This window comes from Gekko japonicus, unplaced genomic scaffold, assembly GCF_001447785.1.
Source record: "Gekko japonicus isolate JY-2015 unplaced genomic scaffold, Gekko_japonicus_V1.1 scaffold2869, whole genome shotgun sequence".
Classification (NCBI taxonomy): domain Eukaryota; kingdom Metazoa; phylum Chordata; class Lepidosauria; order Squamata; family Gekkonidae; genus Gekko; species Gekko japonicus.
The window spans coordinates 4,084-16,100 of record NW_015160312.1 but is presented as its reverse complement, the minus strand read 5'-3'; the positions used below and the strand labels follow the sequence as shown (position 1 = coordinate 16,100).

The 12,017-nt window shown below is 52.8% G+C and overlaps 2 protein-coding genes across 3 annotated transcripts in view; both read right to left on the bottom strand.

Annotated features, from left to right (window-relative positions):
• The window catches only part of IPO4 (importin 4), a 58,153-nt gene extending 57,104 nt beyond the window's left edge, over window positions 1-1,049 (bottom strand). Inside the window, exon 1 of one of the 2 annotated variants that reach the window (XM_015416687.1) lies at window positions 1,041-1,049. Coding sequence is in view for 1 of the 2 variants with exons in the window: in XM_015416679.1 (XP_015272165.1) it covers window positions 405-473 (69 nt within the window). In the remaining variant the exon portion in view is untranslated. Of the gene's footprint in view, window positions 1-404; window positions 474-1,040 lie in introns of those variants that run through there. The other variant, XM_015416679.1, reaches the window with a different exon arrangement.
• A 7,096-nt stretch (window positions 1,050-8,145) lies between these two features.
• Window positions 8,146-12,017, bottom strand: part of LOC107115042 (transmembrane 9 superfamily member 1-like) — a gene marked incomplete at its 5' end in the record, with an annotated part of 7,822 nt that continues 3,950 nt past the window's right edge. The window contains one exon of the mRNA XM_015416650.1: window positions 8,146-8,431. Coding sequence (XP_015272136.1) covers window positions 8,146-8,431 — 286 coding nt within the window. The remainder of the gene's footprint in view (window positions 8,432-12,017) is intronic.

The following is a 12,017-nucleotide window of genomic DNA, read 5'->3' as shown; positions in this document are numbered from 1 at the left end:
AGGAGGGCCCCAGAGCAAACTAATGTGTGCAGCAGCCCAATCGCTCGCTCACAACTTTGCCAGCAGCTCACAAAGTAGAATTGTTGCTCACCAGGACTCCACGGCTTAGAGGGAGCACTGCTTGTGTTATAGTATAACCAGGACAGCAGTGCTCCCTCTAAGGTGAGTCAGTGTGAGCTCGCTCGCAGTTTTTTAGCCTCCGGCTCACACCTTTCTGTCTTCGCTCAGGAAGGGAGGGCTCCAGAGCAAACTGACTTGATGCAGCAGCCAACAACCTTCATGCCAGCAGCTCACAAAGTAGAATCTTTGCTCACAGGACTCCGCAGCTTAGAGGGAGCATCGCCGCCCCCTTACCCTGAATTGCCAGAGCCTCTGCCCCCCCCCCCAACCATCTGCCCCTCTACCTGTTGGATGACGGCATTGTCAGGCTGCAGTAAGTCCGAAAGGATTTTTTCTAGCTCCTCCGCTGACATGGTGCAAAAGGAAAAGGGGGGAGGACAGAAAGGAGCCAGGTGTGGGTGGGGGAGAAAGTTGTCCCCTGCCCTGCAAGGGGGGGAGAGGGACCCTTGAACTGCAAGGGGAGGGAGGGAGGGAGGCTGTCCCAGCAAAGGCCTGACTGGCGAGGAGGAGGAGGCCCAGGCCGGCCTCCCCGGGAAAGAGCGAGGAGAAGGAGAAGCCCTCGCCGGCCAGAGCAGCTCCCAGCACAGGAGAAGGAGGCGGAGGCGGCGACTTCGCTGGCAACCGTGTCAACCAGCAGCACATGTGGAGCAGACGAGACGCCCCTTCCTGCGCTCTAAGGTGAGTCAGTGTGAGCTCGCTCGCAGTTTTTTAGCCTCCGGCTCACACCTTTCTGTCTTCGCTCAGGAAGGGAGGGCTCCAGAGCAAACTGACTTGATGCAGCAGCCAACAACCTTCATGCCAGCAGCTCACAAAGTAGAATCTTTGCTCACAGGACTCCGCAGCTTAGAGGGAGCATCGCCGCCCCCTTACCCTGAATTGCCAGAGCCTCTGCCCCCCCCCCCAACCATCTGCCCCTCTACCTGTTGGATGACGGCATTGTCAGGCTGCAGTAAGTCCGAAAGGATTTTTTCTAGCTCCTCCGCTGACATGGTGCAAAAGGAAAAGGGGGGAGGACAGAAAGGAGCCAGGTGTGGGTGGGGGAGAAAGTTGTCCCCTGCCCTGCAAGGGGGGGAGAGGGACCCTTGAACTGCAAGGGGAGGGAGGGAGGCTGTCCCAGCAAAGGCCTGACTGGCGAGGAGGAGGAGGCCCAGGCCGGCCTCCCCGGGAAAGAGCGAGGAGGAGGAGAAGGAGAAGCCCTCGCCGGCCAGAGCAGCTCCCAGCACAGGAGAAGGAGGCGGAGGCGGCGACTTCGCTGGCAACCGTGTCAACCAGCAGCACATGTGGAGCAGACGAGACGCCCCTTCCTGCGGCTAGAGGGGCCCCCGGCCGGTTTATCTCTCCGGGGCCTCGTGCGCGCCCCCTGCCGGCGCGAAGGCTCATCGCAGCGCCCGGCCGCTGACCGTTGGGGGGGCGCACGCGCGCGTGGAGTGGCGGTTGCCAACGCCGCCAGGGCTCAGCGCGCATGCCAACTCCGGGTCGGGGGATTCCTGGAGACCTAGGGGTTGGAGCCTGGGGGGGAGGTGGGGTTTGCAGCAGGGAGGGAGGGAGCTTAGCAAGGGCAGGGTCGTTCCTGGGGAGAAGAAGCAGGGCGGTGGCCGCCAGTGTTCCCTCTAAGCTGAGTTGGTGTGAGCCAGCTGACAGTTTTTTAGCCTCCAGCAGTGTTCCCCCTAAGCTGTGGAGTCTTGTGAGCAAAAATTCTACCTTGTGAGCTACTGGCATTAAAATTGTGAGCGGGCAATTTGGCTGTTGCAGAAATTAGTTTGCTCTGGAGCCCATCCTCCCTGAGCTGAGACAAAAATGTCTGAGCCAGAGGCTAAAAAATTGTGAGCTAGCTCACAGTAACTTAGTTTAGAGGGAACACTGGCCTCCAGCTCACACATTTCTGTCTTCGCTCAGGAAGGAGGGCTCCAGAGCAAACTAATTTACGCAGCAGCCAAATCGCTCGCTCAAAACTTGAATGCCAGCAGCTCACGAAGTAGAATTTTTGCTCACAAGACTCCACGGCTTAGAGGGAGCATTGGTTGGCTGGCCTAATCCAGTTTCATTGCTCGAGGGTCTGGGTTCCAGTTCAGAACAGAGACGTTTTGAGGAAGTTCCATTTCAAAGAACTTCAGTAGCGGTTATTGAATCGCTGGCAATATGGAGAGGAAGGAGAAGAGGTTGGATTTACACACACACACACCCTTCACCCCAAAGGAGTCTCAGAGCAGCTTTGAGATGCATTGGGCTAGAACAGGGGTGGCCAAACTCGCTTAACGTAAGAGCCACATAGAAGAAACGTCGGACGTTTGAGAGCTGCAAAGACCTGTTTTTACTGGGAGATATGCAAATTGGTTTTTTATTAACATTAAACGAGGCTGCCAAAAATGATAACGAGAGGGGTAAAAGCAGGTATGGATCATGATACTTATTTGCCCAGTGATATTCCTTTGCTAATGATATTTAAGGAGCTGCGGTGGCTCAAGTGGTTAAGACGCTGAACTGCAGGCTGTGGAAGGTCGGTAGTTCAGCAGTTCGAGATCGAGTGTGCCGCATGACGGAGTGAGCTCCCGTCTCTAGTTCCAGCTCCTGCCCACCTAGCAGTTCGAAAGCAAGAAATTGCAAGTAGAGAAATAGGTACCACTTTGGTGGAAAGGAACAGCGTTCCGTGCGCCTCGGTGTTTAGTCATGCCAGCCACATGACCGCGGAAACATCTTCGGACAGCGCTGGCTCTTCGGCTTGGAAACGGAGATGAGCACCGCAACCCTAGAGTCGGATTCGACTGGCTTTCGAGCAAGGGAACCTTTAATGATATTTAGCTTCCCCAGCCAAGCGGCAAAATATGTGTGTAAGAGCTGCATCCGGCTCCTGAGCCACAGTGTGGCCGCCTCTGGGCTGGAGCTTGGATCTCTGGAACAATAGACCACCAGGATTCTAGAGGTAACCAATGAGAAGGCAGTGTTATGCAAATAGAGGTAACCAATGAGAAGACAATGTGATGTAAATACCCTATCGTTGGGAGTGAGGTGTGTCTGGGTGTGGTCTTTGCAGGCTACTTAAACAGGGCGGTCGTCCTGCAGTCTTCAGTCTTGTTCCTGGAATCACTTCATAAAGTAGAGCTGTTCACTGCAACGCATCTTGAACCCAGTATTTAATACTGGTGAGGAAGGTGGGATTCTGTTGAGCCAGCCCAGCGCCCATCTGCACTGCACCACGCATCTGCTCCAGTGCATCGCGCATCACAACCGGGACCATGGCTGCTGCTCCAGGACCTTTGCTGGAATTTGACCCTTCTTTCCCGGAACTTTGGGAAACTTGGGTGGAGAAGCTCAAGTACTTTGTACTGTTCCATCGCATCGAGGGCGACGAACGGAAGAAGGCCCTCCTGTTCTGTTCCTGCGGACTCGCCACTCTGAGGCTGGCCCAGGGCCTCTTTGCGGCCACCACCCTCAAGGCGGCCACCTACGACGACCTCCTCGCAGCGCTCACCGGCCACTTCGTGCCTCAGCGCACGAAAATGGAGCGCCGCATGGACTTCTTCGGGCGCCGGCAAAAGTCCAACGAGACGGCCACCGACTTCGTGGCAGGTCTTCGCCGACTAGCCCTCCCTTGCGAGTTCTCGAGCCTAGATGACGCTCTCCTCAACCAGTTTCTGGTGGGCCTCCGACATGAGAAACTACGCCAAAAGCTCATAGACCATGAGGACCTCACGCTAGCAAAGGCGCTATGCGAAGCCACCGCCTTCGAGAAATCACGGCGAGACCGCCAGGCCTCCGCCGCACGCCAGGCCTCCATCCCCACAGCATCTGAGACATCAGATGAAGAAGAGACACGTCAGATGCGCCGCCCAGCTCACCGCTACTCGCGACCTTCTGCCGCCGCCGCCCGTCCAGCAGAGACTGCCGCTTTGACGCCTTGCGCCAGCTGCGGAGATGCCCACGAGCGCCGCTCCTGCCGTTTCCGAGACGCCACCTGCAGGGCCTGCGGCAAGACAGGCCACATCGCCCGTGCCTGCCGCTCCGGGGGAGCCCGGAGACGCCCGGCCACACACCAGGAGTCGGCGGATCTGCACATCACCGCCGTTCACCTCCATCAGGTATTGGATTTGCCCTGGGACACTCCGGGCAAGATTGAAGTGACTGTGCTAATTGAGGGGACACCCTGCAGGATGGAACTGGTTACGGGGTCCTCCATCTCCGTTATCTCGGAAGAGACTCTCCAGGGGCTCTGTCCAAAGGGGGGTCCCCGCCTTCGGCCCGCTGGGTTCACTGTCCGGGATTTTCAAAAGAACAAGGTGGCCATTAAGGGGTGGGGCAAATTCCACGTGCAATACCATCAGTTTGAGGGAATGCTGGACTTGTTCGTCGTTGAGGGCCGGCTCGCTAGCTTGCTGGGCCTGTCCTGGTTTGCACCCTTGGGGTTCAGCCTAATGGGTGTGTGACGATCTCCCTGCCGTTTTCGATGGGACCCTCGGCTGATGCACAGGGGCCCCCTGTATCGCTGCAACTCAACCCCAAGGTGCAGCCCGTCCACCTAAAGGCCCGGATGGTTCCGTTTGCGCTCAAGCCCAAAATCAAGGCGGAGCTGGACCGTGTGGTGGCTCAAGATGTTTTAGAGCCAGTTCCCCACGCCACCTGGGAGACCCCCATCGTCTGCACAACGCGTTGCAGCAATTCAACTCCGCCGGGCTGAAGGTTAAGCGGAGCTGTGCACTGTGAATGGGAAACGTTTAAGATAGTTACCAGTGCCGTTTGTTATTGTAAATGATTATGCGTGCTGTTTGGAAGACCGTATACATAAAATATTCTTGAGTATCCATAAAATATTGTTATAGTGGTTCCAGTTGCCCTCTTACCATAGTAGGATTGAATGTAACTTGAAGTCATTTAAATAAAAGGCTTTTAATAAGGTGATTCCATTGGCTATGTTTATTGTTGATGGTAATAGTGTTTCCAGGGTTTTGTGTGTGTTGTTGTTGTTTTTGTGTCTTATCTATCTGATAACTGGAAATTTCCCCACTATATTTTGAGGTTCCACCTGGAGGTTGGCAACCGTACCAGGAAATTGGGGGGGTTGAGCTTGAGGAGGGTGGGGTTTGGGGAGGGAGAGAACTCAGTGGGGTATAATGCCATAGAGTCCAACTTCCAATACAGTTGTTTTCTCCAGGGGAACTGACGTCTTTTGTCTGGGGATCGCTTGCAATTCTGGGAGAGTTCCCGGAGGTCGGCCGGCCCCCCGTTGGAAGACAAAACGAGTGCTGTCACGCCCACTGAATGAGGCACTTTGCGTCCACTTTTACCAATGTGCTTTGCAACTGGATTCTACTGTGTAAAACGGCAAGATCCACTTGCAAAAGTGAATTGAAAGGTCCACCGTTCAGCCCGTATGAAAAATGTCTTGCAATTCTGGGAGAGTTCCTGGATCGCTTGCAATTCTGGGATAGTTCCTAGAGGTTGGCCCCCATTGGAAGACAAAACTAGTGCTATTACGCCCATTGAATGAGGCACTTTGCGTCCACTTTTACCGATGTGCTTTGCAACTGGATTCTACTGTGTGGAACGGCCAGATCCACTTGCAAAAGTGAATTGAAAGGTCCACCATTCAGCCCGTATGAAAAGATATTATGAACTCTGACCTCCCAGGGAGGGGCCAAGCTATTTTACCTGCCCCCAAGCAGGTCCATCACGTCCTGGGCTGGCTGCCTGCAAGGCTTGCCTTGGAACCAGTCCAGGGAACACATGAAGCTGCCTGACACTGAACCAGACCGGCAAGGTCAGTATTGTCTGCTCAGACAGGCAGCAGCTCTCCTGGGTCTCATCTCCAGTTAAATGGACCTGGTAGGAGGTGATGTGGTTAAGAGTGCGGACTCTTATCTGGCAGAACCGGGTTTTGATTCCCCCACTCTTCCACATGCAGCTGCTGGGGTGACCTTGGGTCAGTCACAAGTTCTCTCAGCAGTTCTCGAAAGAGCTCTCTCAGCCCCGCCTACCTCACAGGGTGTCTGTTGTGGGGAGGGGAAGGGAAAGGAGATTGTAAGCCGCTCTGAGACTCCTTTGGGTAGTGGAGGGTGGGGTATAAATCCAACCTCCTCCTCTTCTCTGATGGACAAGGGAGGGTAGGAATGCTCCCTCTAAGCTGTGGAGTCTTGTGAGCAAAAATTCTACCTTGTGAGCTACCGGCATCAGAGTTGTGAGCGAGCGAATTGGCTGCTGCATAAATCAGTTTGCTCTGGAGCCATCCTTCCTGGGAATGTGTGAGCCAGAGGCTAAAAAACTGTGAGCTCGCTCACACTAACTCTGCCTAGAGAGAACACTGCTAGGATGGTATCTTTGCCTGCCAGGTAACCTTTCTTCATTGTGGTGCCTGGTGCGGAGCTCATTCCCTGATGTACCGTACCCCAAGGATTTTTCCTTGTACTAGTCTACAAGCCAGCTGTGGAATTTCCCTCTTGTGCTAATCTTTCTCGCCCTCAACCAGAAACTCAAAATGGCGTTTCTTTGGTCCGTGTGCCACAGTTTCAAGCTTCTTCCAGCCAGGGTTTTATTGCTAACCTGCAAGGTTCCGGAGCTCCAATTGGGAAGCCCTGCTTCCTTCTTCCAGTTGGGCTGCTTTAAGTGACAGCTGGATTCAAGTTCAGGAGCACCTTAGAGAAACAAGGAGATTTTTTTTGGGGGGGAGCTTTGAGTCTCAAGAGCCCATACCCTGAAAACCTTCTTGGTCTCCAAGGCGCTACAGATTCGAATCCAGCTCTTGTTCTGCAGACAGACACGACTACTCTCCTGAAACTATCTAAGTCATGAAGGCACTCTGCACATGGGCCAAAGGCACCCTGGCCTTTGCAAAGCTTCTTGTTCGAGGCCACCTGCGAAGTACTTTCCAAGGCTGCCTCTGACCCCCCTGGGGAGGTTTTCAGAGCATGATCGTCTGTCTGCCGACAGGTCTCCCCAGGACTGGGTCTCTCTCAATTTGTGCAGAGCCAGTGTGGTGTAGTGGTTAGGAGCGCGGACTCTAATCTGAGAGAACTGGGTTTGATTCCCCACTCCTCCACATGCAGCTGCTGGGGTGACCTTGGGTCAGTCACAAGTTCTTTCAAAGTATTCTCTCAAGGGTAGTTCTCTCAGAGCTCTCGACCCCGCCTACCTCACAGGTTGTCTGTTGTGAGAGGGGTAGAGGAGATTGGATTTATACCCTGCCCTTCACTACCCAAGGGAGTCTCAGAGCGACTTACAAACCCCATTCCCTTCCCCTCCCCACAACAGACACCCTGTGAGGCAGGTGGGGCTGAGAGAGCTCCGACAGAAACTGCTCTTTTTCAAGGACAGTGTCAGAAATATGGCTTGCCCAAGGTCATCCAGCAGCTGTGAGTGGAGGAGTGGGGAATCAAACCCGGTTCTCCCAGATTAGAGTCCACGCACTTAACCGCTACACCAAACTGGCTCTACACCAAACTGGGAAGGGAAGGGAAAGGAGATTGTAAACGTCTCTGAGACTCCTTTGGGTAATGAAGGGTGGGGGTATGAATCCAATCTCTTCTCTCTCAGCTTCAGCCTCCACTCTAGAATATGCAGAGGCAGTGTGGTGTAGCGGTGGATGAAGACCTTGAGGCCTGTCACAAACTCAGCCTGGCCTACCTCACAGGGTTGACGTGAGGAAACGGAGGCAGAACAATGTTCCAGAAGCTGCTTTGGGTCCCAGCTGGGGAGAAAAGGTGAGATATAAACAACTAAGTGCAAATGCAATGCATGCTACTAGCCTACCTCACAGGAATGTTGTAAGCAGGACTGGACGAATGTGTGCAACATGGTTTCGGTCACTTGGAAAGCATTATGGGAAGTCGCTGTCGTTGTCCAGGTCAGTGAGCTCTGGCTTCTCAAGACGGTTGCAGTCCGGCCACCCCGCCCTTGTTGTAAGCAGGACTGGACGAATGTGTGTAACATGGTTTCAGTCATTCAAAAAGCATTATGGGAAGTTGCTGTCGTTGTCCAGGTCAGTGAGATCTGGCTTCTAAAGACGGTTGCAGTCCGGCCACCCCGCCCTGAGCATATTTACTCAGAACGTAAGACACGCAAGAGCACAATGGAGTTATTCATTTTAAGGTGACTGCGGCCATAAAGAGAAAGGAAACGCAAAGAATGCAGCTCCGAAGTGGCACTTTCTGAGGGATGCCCGAAATACCTCTGAATGGGGGGGCAGTGCTTCAGCCAGGAAGCAGGAACAAGCCGGGGGCCGCAGGGCCCGGCAGAAGCCGCCCGCTCTCCTCTCAAACACTGCTGGGGAACACGGAAGCTTGTTTGCATCATGCACGCCAGGAGCTGGTTGGCATCCACTTGGCTAGCAACAAGTGGAGTACAGGATCCGCTTCGAGGTGTTGGTAATCACCTTCAAAATACAAGCCTGGGACCAACATTCCTAAGGGACCGCCCCTTCCCGTATACGCCTCGTAAAGCGTTACGCTCTGAGAGTCAACATCTCCTGGTGGTCCCTGGCCCAAAGGACGTCCGCCTAGCCTTGACCAGGGCCAGATCACGGCCCTGTGGAATTTGATGCAATTCCGCAGGGCCTGCAAGACGGAGCTCTTCCGCCAGGACTTTGGCTGACGCAGCGGGCATAGGCCCCCCTCCCGAGCTTGCGGTCTCCCACCCACTGGTAACCAGACATACCCAGTTGCATCAATGGGCCGGATTCTCCCTACAGGGCAAGCACGACTACTGATTTTATATGTTTTCATGTGTTTAAAATTTTATTGTATTTATTGAAATGCTGAGAGCCGCCCTGAGCCCATCTACGGGACGGGCGGGATGTACATGCAAAAAATAAATAAATAAACAAGACGGCTCATGAGGCTAGGAAGGAGCTAGGCCGGCCCATTAGGAAACGGCGGCTTCAGGACTAGACATTTTTCTCTTTAAATAAAAACAGAGGTTTTATTAATTCAAAACATTTATTAGCTGCCTTTCTGCCTTATAGGGACTCCAGGCGACTTTGTTGTTGTTCAGTCGCACAGTCGAGTCCGACTCTTCGTGACCCCATGGACCAGATCACGCCAGGCCTTCCTGTCTTCCACCGTCCTCTGAAGTTTGCTCAATTTCATGTTTGTTGCATCGATGACACTGTCTAACCATCTCATCCTTGGCCGTCCCCGTCTTCTTTGACCTTCAATCTTTCCCAGCGTCAGGGTCTTCTCCAGTGAGCTTACAGGTGGCTTACAATGTCAATAATAAAGTACAACAAAAGCCACCAGTTAAAACTGAGAAGTTAAAACTCCAGGTAGGCAGAACGAAATCTAAAGTGGTCCTTAAGTAACAGCGTCTTCAGCTGTGTTCTGAAGACCGAAAGTGCGGGGCCCCAGATGCATCTCCCTGGAGTGGGGACTGGAGGTTGTTCCGTGATCGTGGGACGGCCACCAAAAAAAGGCCCTTTCCTCCTGGGCTCGCCAAACAAGCTTCTTTGGTTGAAGGGACTTGGAGAAACTCTAACTTGGACTCTACAGAAACTTTTTTCAGGATCCGCTATAGAAGATTTTAGCGATTTAAGTGTTATTAACGTCAGTAAATATATAAAAGAGATTTGGAAACAAGGAACGAAGGTGGAAAATTTGTAACGGCTGTTTTATAAACTTGATGGAACTCCCCTTTATGTCTTTCCCCGTCCCTTGTACCCTTCTATCCTTACACCTTCCCGGTCCTATAATGTGTTAAAATCAAATAAAAATTTATATATAGATATATAAAATAGACGGGAGAGTCAAGAGGTCCTCTCCCCACAGTCTTAATTTCCTGTCAGGAAGGTCTGGGAGAAGATGGTCCTTCAGATAACCCACTTCCAAGCAATGTCCCCTGTAAGCTGTGGAGTCCTGTGAGCAAAAATCCTACTCTCTGAGCTATTGGCATTAAAGTTGTGAGCAGGTGATTTGGCTACTGCACAAATTAGTTTGCTCTGGAGCCACCCTTCCTGAGCCAAGACAAAAATGCGTGAGCCAGAGGCTAAAGAACTGTGAGCTGGCTCACTCTAACTCAGCTTAGAGGGAACACTGCTCCCAAGACATGTAGGGTGCAGGATTCGCACCTACTCCTCAATTCCTGTGACACGCAGGATTGGCCGCCACCCCACCCCCCAAAGTTAAGGGGGAGAAGAAGAAGAGATTGGATTTATACCCCGCCCTTCACTCAGAGTCTCAGAGTGGTTTACAAACTCCTTTCCCTTCCCCTCCCCACAACAGACACCCTGTGAAGTAGGTGGGGCTGAGAGAGCTCTTTTCCAGAACCGTCTTTGAGAGAACAGCTCTGACAGAACTATGGCTTGCCCAAGGTCATCCAGCAGCTGCAAGTGGAGGAGTGGGGAATCAAACCCGGTTCTCCCAGATTAGAGTCCGCGCTCTTAACCACTTAACCTCTCCTCCTCCACTACACCAAACTGGTGTACACAGACAAATACACAGAAGGAGGAGGAGGAGATTGGATTTATACCCCACCCTTCACTACCCGAAGGAGTCTCAGAGCGGCTTACAAACTCCTTTCCCTTCCCCCCTCCCCACAACAGACACCCAGGGAGGTCGGTGGGACTGAGAGAGCTGACAGAAACTGCTCTTTTTCAAGAACAGCTCTGACAGAACTGTGGCTTGCCCAAGGTCATCCAGCAGCTGCGAGTGGAGGAGTGGGGAATCAAACCTGGTCCTCCCAGATTAGAGTCCGCGCTTTTAACCACTACACAAACTGGCGGTCCTCTGGCGTCTAGAGAGATACACTTGTAGTCTGAATTTAGAATCTTTTTATTAATAAAAGTTGCATTTCAAGATCTGTAAAAAGAAACTGTTGGAACAACAAAAAACCAAAACCAAATTAACAAAAAAAAAACCAACCCAAAACAAAACCAGAGAGAGACCCAACTTCAATTCTTCCTAATATACAGAATTCCTCATATATATATTTTCATAGATAATTCTAGCCATTTTTCTCCACCCGTGTGAAAAGGGAGGAGAGGATCGCCTCTCTCCTCCCATTCTATAACAGCGCCTGGCCTCGCGAGTTAGCAGGGCGGGGACCCCCGGGACCCAGCTCCCTGCTCACTTCGCCAGGCCAATGGAGGCCAGCTAGCAAATCTACTACTGGGGGGATCCTTAGTGAAGAGGGTGGCCCCAGCTGCAACTAACTCCTCTACCTCCGACATGCACCGAGGACCCCAAGAAGACAAATCTTATCGGGACACTTCTCTCTCCCACCCCACTGATACTAGGGACTGTCTTCACCCTCTGTCGCACGGAAGGGGGTGGGTCAAAGAAAAAACTAGGGATCGTTGCCTCGAGCTGGCAAAGTCTCCCCCCAAATCTGGAATCCTTTAGAGGGAAGCTCCAAGAGACAGGGTGTTGGTCAGCTGCTGGCTTCCGTGAGGCCGTTCCATTTTCATTAATTAGGGAGGGTTTTTTTCTCCTTGGTTATGTAGTTTGGGTGGCCGACCCCAACCAATGTGTAAGGATTCAGAGATAACTCAAGGCAGAGGGGGGAGGAGAAGAAACCCTTCATAGTTGCCAATTGGTCAGTGACGGGAGCAGTCTCGATTCTGCAAAGATTTTCTGACTGGATGGAAGTCAAGCCTGGGGATACAGAGCCTGGTTTCCCCCCAGATGGCCAGATATCTTGGCCAACAGGAAGCGAGCCATGGCATACGGGTGCCTTTCCAACTGGTTTCAACCAGTGTGAGCCGAGCAATGTGCTTCTAACTCCAGGACATAAGTGTGATCTTAAATAATAGTGGTGGGGGAGCGGGGAGAGAAATGTGAAGCAGTGCCTAATTGGCTAGATTACAGGGGTCCCTGACTGGCCAGATTACAGGGCTCCCTGACTGGCTAGCTGTCCTGACCAAAGGGAGAAGAGAGCGAAACGACTTCCCTGCTTCCTGACGACAAACGGCCCACATCAGC